General features: G+C 48.8%; 1 protein-coding gene across 3 annotated transcripts in view; it reads right to left on the reverse strand.

The window, feature by feature from the left end:
* The window catches only part of FLI1 (Fli-1 proto-oncogene, ETS transcription factor), a 90,686-nt gene extending 82,330 nt beyond the window's left edge, over positions 1-8,356 (reverse strand). For 2 of the 3 annotated variants that reach the window (XM_040085139.2, XM_040085136.2), the window contains exons 1-2: positions 8,043-8,356; positions 5,950-6,058 (exon numbers count right to left, since the gene is read on the reverse strand). In XM_040085139.2, the coding sequence (XP_039941073.1) occupies positions 5,950-6,015 (66 nt within the window). In that variant the 5' untranslated portion in view covers positions 6,016-6,058; positions 8,043-8,356. The remainder of the gene's footprint in view (positions 1-5,949; positions 6,059-8,042) is intronic. The other variant, XM_040085137.2, reaches the window with a different exon arrangement.
* Positions 8,357-8,566: the final 210 nt, after the last annotated feature.

Genomic DNA, 8,566 nt, shown 5'->3' on the forward strand with positions numbered 1-8,566 from the left:
CAGGAAAGGAGCTTCAGGAACAGGAAAGAGGCTCCAGGAGGAGGAGAAGAGCTCCAGGAGGAGGAAAGAGGCTCCAGGAGGAGGAGAAGAGCTCCAGGAGGAGGAAAAGAGCTCCAGGAACAGGAAATGGGCTCTAGGAGCAGGAAAGGAGCCCAAGGAACAGGAATGGAACTCCAGGAGGAGGAAAAGAGCTCCAGGAGCTGGAAGGGGCTCCAGGAGCAGGAAAGGGGATCCAGGAACAGGAATGGAGCCCCAGGAGCAGGAAAGGAGCTCCAAGAGCAGAAATGGAGCTCCAGGAGGAGGAAAAGGGCTCCAGGAGCAGGAATGGAACTCCAGGGGAAGGAATGGAGTTTCAGGAGCAGGAAAGGAGCTCCAGGAGAAAGAAAAGGAGCTCCGGGAGCAGGCAAAGGGCTCCAAGAGCAAGGATGTAGCTCCAGGAGCAGGAATGGAGCTCTAGAAGCAAGGAATGGAGCTCCAGGAGCAGGAAGAGCTCCAGGAGCAGGAAGAGCTCCAGGAGGAGGAAAAGAGCTCCAGGAAAAGGAAAGGGGCTTCAGGAGCAAGGAATGGAGCTCCAGGAGCAGGAATAGAGCTCCAAGAACAGGGAAGAAGCTCCAGGAGCATGGAATAAGCTCCAGGAGCAGGAAAGGGGCTCCAGGAGCTGGAATGGAGCTCCAGGAGGAGGAAAGGGTCTCCAGGAGCAGGGAAGAAACTCCAGGAGCAGGAAGGAAGAGAAGCTCGCCCCGGCCCGGGCTGCCTGGAGGAGGGCAGGGCACGGGAAGCGAAAGCAGAAGCGCTGAGTGTGCGAGGAGGAGGCGATAAAAGGGGCCACGAAGCGTTTGGATGTTGCCCAAGGGCAGAAGAAACGCGCGGGTGAATCGTGAACCCCTGAATTATCCTTGTGCCGCCTTGACACGTGTGAAACCGTGGAGTGGCGGGGCAGGAGCGGAGCGAGGGCTGCTGCGACCTGGAGGAGCTCATTGCAACGGTAATAATTAAAAAAAGCAGAATTCAGAGGTCGTGTTGCTTTGCTTACAGCCCTAATTCTTTCCATATCCCTCCAGTCAGGATTCCAGTGCTTCTTCCAGTCTTCTTTTGCAGTTTAATTTCCCTATTATATTCCATGTTTCATTGTCTAAAGCCAAGCCCTTGTGTTCAGATGAGATTAGCACCCTCTGATACGCTGTGAATTATTAAATGTTTGCAGATCAGCCAGTCCTTAATGGGCTGAGCAATAGAAATTCCTCAACAGTTACATGGAATAAGCCATGAAGGATCAAAATAATGATTTTGACTAATTCCCGACCCTCCATTGAATTAAGGCCTCTTCAAGAAGCAGGTATGGGAAAGAAGCTTGAGTTCCTCTTGTCAGGAGTTTCATGGGATTGGGTTCCCCTGTCAGGAATTCTGTGGGATTGGGTTCCTTTTTCAGGAATTCTGTGGGATTGGGTTCCCCTGTCAGGAGTTCTGTGGGATTGGGTTCTCCTGTCAGTTCTGTGGGATTGGGTTCTTTTTTCAGGAGTTCTGTGGGATTGGGTTCCCCTGTCAGGAATTTCATGGAATTGGGTTCCCCTGTCAGGAGTTCTGTGGGATTGGGTTCCCCTGTCAATTCTGTGGAACTGGGTTCCCCTGTCAGGAGTTCTGTGGGATTGGGTTCCCTTGTCAGGAATTTCATGGGATTGGGTTCCCCTGTCAGGAGTTTCATGGAATTGAGTTCTCCTGTCAGGAATTTCATGGAATTGGGTTCCCCTGTCAGGAATTCTGTGGAACTGGGTTCCCCTGTCAGGAGTTCTGTGGGATTGGGTTCCCCTGTCAATTCTGTGGGATTGGGTTCCCCTGTCAGGAATTTCATGGAATTGGGTTCCCCTGTCAGGAGTTCTGTGGGATTGGGTTCCCCTGTCAGGAATTTCATGGAATTGGGTTCCCCTGCCAGGAATTCTGTGGAACTGGGTTCCCCTGTCAGGAATTCTGTGGGATTGGGTTCCCCTGTCAGGAATTTCATGGAATTGACTTCCCCTGCCAGGAATTCTGTGGGATCTGTTATCAGTGCTTTCAATTACGCCTCTGTGCTGTAATGGAAATCGAGGTCACAGCACTGAGAAGCTGAGCTCCAATCCAATACACTCCATATAAAAATCCTTGTTAAAACAAAGCATTTTAGAATGAAATCCTTCTCTGCCTCCTGCAGCTCCCTCATCCCATCTCACCCCCGATCCTGCATTTGCAAAGCCAAGACAAGGACCCTGTGGCCTGAAGGTGCTCACGGGAGGCTTGGTGAAGTTGTTCCTCCTGGGAATTCCTGTGGAACACCCTGTGGCCCCCTCTCTGGGCTCCAGCCCAGGCAGACGAGGCATTTTCTGTCCAAAGGACAGAGTAAACCTGAAGCCGATGCACGTTGTCCATCTGTTGGGGAGGATTTCTAGGAAAGATCAATCCCAATCTCTCTTTTTCTGGTGGGGGTGGTGTACACATCCCACAAAAACAGCAAAGAAAATACTTCTCCCTTCCATAAGACAGCAAATAAGGTTTTGTGGAGAAGGAATGACATGAATAATAACAGCAACAATAATCAGAATAGACACAGAAAGAGAGAGGAATTGGGACTCAATCATCTCTCAATCTTCTGCTTTCCAAGCTTTGTGCTCCCCAGAGCTGGGGAAGCCCTCCCAGGTCAGTGTGGGGCAGCAGGAAAGGAAGGAAGGCAGGGGGGTCTCAGCGGGACCTCGTTCAGCTGCACCCACACTGCAGAGATGGGGAAGTGCAGCAGTGGAGAGTGGAGGTGTCCTGCTCAGGAGCACCGAGCTCACTCCAGGATGTGGATCCATACCCACACTTCCCACTGCCTGGAACATTCAGCAATCCCAGCTCTTCTGTGAGGAAACGGGGCACTGTCAGAACCTCTCTGCTGCTTCTGGATGCATTTGAGTCACTGGAAGCTGCCACCAAACTCAGAGGGGCAGGGACTGACCTCACCCACGTGTTTAAGGGTCAGACTTCCCTGAATGTCACCGCATTCCCACCCTTATGAACAGCGCTGGAGGAACTGCCCAGGCACCATCTGGTCCCACTGGGACAGAGCTGCCCAGCTCAAACCATTGAGGGTCAGACATTTCCTTTGTCTCCAGAAGATTTTTGGATCAGACTTCACCAAAATCCTGTTGATTTTTTTTTTTTTAAGCACAGGACCAAATCATTTCCCCAGCGCCATCGGTGTGGGAGAAGCTCTGCAGACAAAATAGCAGGGACAGTATCCTTGCCCAAAATAACATCTGAGCTGAGGAAGGGTTGGCTTAGGGGCAGAGCCCAGCATCCCACAGCTCTGTGAGTCCCACCTGAGGAGCTCTTCCTGGTGGAGATGGCACAAACTTCTGGGGAGAGAGCTCAGTCCCAGCCTTTTGCCTGCGGAGGCTGCCCTGCCACAGACATGGACAGGCTCCCTCAATCCTGCTGGGATGTGCAGTTATTCAGGCCTGGGGGTTTGTTCCACTTGATTCCAAAGGAATTTTGCTCCTATCAGGAGCAGCTCTGCACGTGCCTCCCAGCCCAAGACACCTGAGGTTGTCACAGGGCCTTCACAGAATCACAGAATAATGAGGTTGGAAGAGACCTCTAAGATCATCAAGTCCAACCTATGCCTTAACACCTCAACTAGACTATAGCGCTAAGTGCCATATCCAGTCTTTTTTTAAACACATCCAGAGATGGTGACTCCACCACCTCCCTGGGAAGACAATTCCAGTGCTTTATTATTCTTTCAGTGAAAAATTTTTTCCTAATATCTAACCTGTACCTTCCCTGACGTAGCTTGAGACTGTGTCCCCTTGTTCTGTCAGTTGCTGCCCGGTGGAAGAGACCGACCCCCACCTGTCTACAACCTCCCTTCAAGAAGTTGTAGAGAGTGATAAGGTCACCTCTAAGCCTCCTCTTCTCCAGACTAAACAACCCCAGCTCCTTCAAACGTTCCTCATAGGGCTTGTGTTCCAAGCCCCTCACCAGCCTCGTTGCCCTCCTCTGGACACGCTCAAGCATCTCAATATCCTTCCTAAACTGAGGGGCCCAGAACTGGACACAGCACTCAAGATGTGGTCTCACCAGTGCCGAGTACAGGGGAAGAATGACCTCCCTGCTCCTGCTGGCCACACAATTCCTAATGCAGGCCAGGATGCCATTGGCCTTCTCGGCCACCAAGGCACACTGCTGGCTCATATCCAACCGGCTGTCGACCAGCACCCCCAGGTCCCTTTCCACCTGAACACTGTCCAGCCACACTGTCCAGTGTTCATCTCCTCATTGCAAACATCCCGGGGCATTTCCCACATGCTCCACTCCAACTGGCCACAGCCAGCCCCACACTGAGGAACATCTTCCTTTGCCTGGACTCGGAGGGGATTTGCCTTCCCCAGCCTTGGGTTTCAGCCGTTTCCCACGATTTCTGTGGTTTCAGAACCTGGTCCAGAGCTATGTGAACTCAATGAGCAAAATTAACTCAGCAGCATTCCCTGAACCACCGAGATGGGAGTGGGAATTTGGGGGATATCAGCTTCATGGGGAATCCTGCCCATTCCTGGCTGGATTTGCTGTAGAAACGTGGAGCGGCTGCACAAGCTCACCCAAAGCCACATGACCTGGGATCATCCCAAACTTGCATTTCCACTGCTGATTGTCCCAACAACTGCCCAAACCGAGCCAGAACCTTGGGATTGTTCACAGGACTCATTCAATGGATCAACCCCAATAATGCACATGAAAATCCCAGCTGGGGCAAGATCACTGAGAGAAGGAAAGGGAAAAAAACCAAAAAAAAGTGACCAAATTCCTGTAATAAATTATTCATTACAAATTATCCACCCAGCTCTAGTTAACACCCTCCTGTGTTTCTTCACAGACAGGAGAGGCTTGTGGTTTAGATTTTCCCTAAGTGCTGCTGCATGCAGGGTTTGCCACAAACGTGTAACCCAGATGTCCCGGGCTTGGTTTATTTACATTCTTGGGAGCTGTTGTGAAAAAAACCCTCTATGATGTCAAATATAATATAGAGCTCAGCCGAGGTATAAAGGGACAAGGCTGTGCCAACCCTGCTTTGGTTTTTGTCTTAATCTTTTTTTAAAAAAAGAAAGGGTGGCCCATCAAAATTCATTGTAAGATGCCTTTTTAAAAAGCTTTAAATAAATAGATAGTTAAATAAATACAAACATGTATTTAGAGTGCAAGATCGGGTAATATCCATTAAAAACCAAAACAACTGAAGTTGATTTTCCCACTAAGTCGCATGGAAACATTCAAGCACAGAAAGAAACATCAGGAGCACAGGAAAAAAATCCCAGTGTCACAGAGCACTGCCTGGTGCAACAATCCATTGCCTCACCAACTGAGAGAGATGTTTGCTTTAACTCACTCAATATTCCCCCCCCCCCTCTAAATCCATTCTGAAACGGACCTTTCAGAAGCCGCACAACTCCACAGATCACCTTGCACGTGGAATTCAGGAGCTGGCCCGGCAGAGAAGAGAAATGAAATGAAATTTAGCTGTAGTTCAGGACTAAGGGGGGCTGGGAAAGCAGAAAATTGGAAGGAAATCCAAGGAACCCTGTGCTAGAACTCTGGAATATAACCCTGTAGCACAGCCCCATGGTTGTGTTGGTTCCAGAGCAATAAAGCAGGACCACACTGGAGTTTAAGGCAGCCTGACCACAGGAGAACCCAGCAAACCCAGCATCAGTGGAGGATGAAAGACAAACCCACTTGAACTCATTGTTTGTCCCCGATGATACAACTGACTCAACCCCGCACATTTCCAAAATGATAAATTTGCTATTTCAGTCTCTCACCCCTCTCCCACTGAAGATCAAGGGATTTTTTTTTTCTCCTGCTAAATTCAGTAAGAAAGTGAATGAGATTTGCAACCAAAACAAATGACTGTGAATTTGGGAGGATTGTAATTTTTGACATTACCTGTTTAAAGATGCTGTCATGTCTTACCTTGACGTAAGACGAAGTATCTGGTACAGTCTGAAACATCCTTACTTGTTTATTAGGTATGTTGAAAGGTCCTAAATTTGACCTGAAATAAATAATAAGAATACTCCCAGTCATATATATGCAAATATAAAAATAAAGGAATAAAACCTGGTTATATGATAAGATTGGTAATAAAATTTAGAGCGGAATGATCAAGCATTTAAGTGTCACTTTTAAAGAACAGAGATCCGCATCAACACTAACTAAAATCAAGTAAGGGACTCACTTAGCAGGGGTTTATTTCTCTTTTTAAAATACCAGTTCTGTTTTTCCTTTGGATTCTCTCTCCTCCTCAGGAAAAGAGCCTTCTTCACTTTTCACCAGAGCAGAGGGAAATGTCTGACATTTGATTAACTGAATTTCTTAGCCAACAATTAAAAACCAGCTGAAATACTCGTGTTTTCATGTCGAGCCTAGTTAACCCCATTGACTCGTACCCCGAGGTTTCCCCTGGCTGAGTGAGGGGCAGTCGCGTTTCCTGGCTCATTGAAACCATCCCGAGCCATTAACCCGCCAGCCCCGACTGATTTAAGGAACCTTCCTCACCAACAATAATTAAACCATAAATTTAAAAATATATTCCGAAAAGGAAGCATCGCTGCAAATATTAAAAGACCTCTCAGGCTTGTCAATCCCGTTTCTATTTCGGGTCGTGCTCGGACTTTATCTCAGACTCAAGGCACCCCATGGTTTTTCTGTACCCCTAAGACTTGATGAACTCCTGGTGAACAGGTTTGTGGTTGGTTTTTTTTGTTTTTTTTTTTGCCTTCAACCCCCCTCCAAATCGTCACTGCAGAGCCGCAGAGATTAACAACGATGGTGAAAAAATGCGATGGCGTGCGACAGGCGCACAGTCACCAAAACGTCCGACAAACCGATTTTGTTTGTCCTCCCCGATCCTCTCGGGGTGTTCATCCCCTCCGGAACGCGCCAGAAAACAATTAGCTGAGTGTAATCAGCTAAGAGCGCGTCATTAAGGACCCACGGGCAGCTCCGCACGCATCCCAGCCCGCAGCTCCAGCGCTGCTGTCCCGTGTTCCCGGCACGGGAGGAAGAACCAGACATTTACCCAGGAATTACCGCAGGAAAATCAGGCGGCAGGAGGAGGAGGATGCGCCAGGAGCCGCGCACCAGCGCCCCGCACCCCGGGCTCTTGGATAGGGGCTTTTTTTTTTCCCAAGCTCTGGAGGAAAAGCTGTGCGGTCCTGACTGCGCTTTTAGAGCGGCTCGTCCGGGTCTGAGCCGAGCCAGCCCCGGGGTTAATTACAGAGCTGCGTTAATGAAGCTGCCTGGAGCTGAGACCCCGCAAAGCAGCTCCGCGCGCCTGCAGCCACCGAGCCATGCGTGCGGTGAGGGGACGGAAAACAAGAAAAGAAAAAAGAAAAAAAAAAAAGAAAAAATAGGGGAAAAAAAAAAAGAAAAAAAGAAAAAAAAGAAAACCCAGCCCAACAACTGGAAAATAAAAGTTCCCTATCTGCACGTAACTGGAAAATAAAAGTTCGCTATCTGCACGTAACCCCCCTTTAATTGATTTTTAAAGAATTTATTGCCCGTCCAGCTGGCACGGGAGGGCAAGCGGCTCCAAAGAGGACAATGTGTTTCTGATAAGTACAATTCTTTTTTTTTTTTTCTTTTTTTTTTTCCCCCTGTCGTCCTCCTTCCTAACACATTCCAGTTTCTTTTGCTTCTGAACTTGCGACTGGGGGGTGGGGGCAGGCAGGGTAGAGGGACAAGGTAATTTTGCCTCGCCAGTAAATTTTCTAGGGTCAAGGATTCCCGTATTGGTTTCCCCTGCTCTCCTCTTTACCCCTGATTAGCGGCCCCCCTGCCTCCTTTACCTCCCCGTTGTAATTACGCCTGTGCATGTAAATAAATACATCTGCACATTTTGGAGCCAGTTCTCGAGCGTCTGCAGTGGATTATTTATCAATCGTCTCGCCCTGCCAGCGTCAGCCGCGATAGGAAAAAGGCCTCTTAAACTACTTTTAGAATCGCTTATCCTTATTGCTAGGATTGAAAGGACTCACCTTTTCGACCCTTTCCCCTCAGCCAGTGGCAGAGCAGTTTGTAAAGATCCAGGCTGAGACCAAACCCCAGCTCCCCACCAGCTGTGGAGCGCTGCCTTTGCCGCTGCAGTTTTGCGGGGAGAAGAGAGATTTCAACTTGTTGGATCCAAAGCAGCGCTGAAGTTAAAATTCCCAGCCCGTCCAGACAGGCTGCATCAAGCAGGCATTTCCTCAGGGGGCTTCTGTGCTGCTCGCAGCTCCAGGACGTGCTTTGCTTTCCTTTCCCTTGCTTCTCTGCCCTCTACTTTTCATTTGATTTCCGTTTTCCCCCCTTATCAATATTCCAGCTGTTCGCCCAGATTATTCGTGGCCATGGGACATCCTCGCCCCGTGAGCCCTCCAGGCGCTGTGAGCGACTTTAAACAACACACACACACACACACAGAGAGAGGAAAAAAAAAATAAAAAAAAATAAAAAAGGAAAATCATTCACAACTTAAAAAAAAAAAAAAAAAATTGCTGAGGAGTCAAGCCGAAAAGAGACG

Source organism: Hirundo rustica, chromosome 23 (assembly GCF_015227805.2).
Source record: "Hirundo rustica isolate bHirRus1 chromosome 23, bHirRus1.pri.v3, whole genome shotgun sequence".
Classification (NCBI taxonomy): domain Eukaryota; kingdom Metazoa; phylum Chordata; class Aves; order Passeriformes; family Hirundinidae; genus Hirundo; species Hirundo rustica.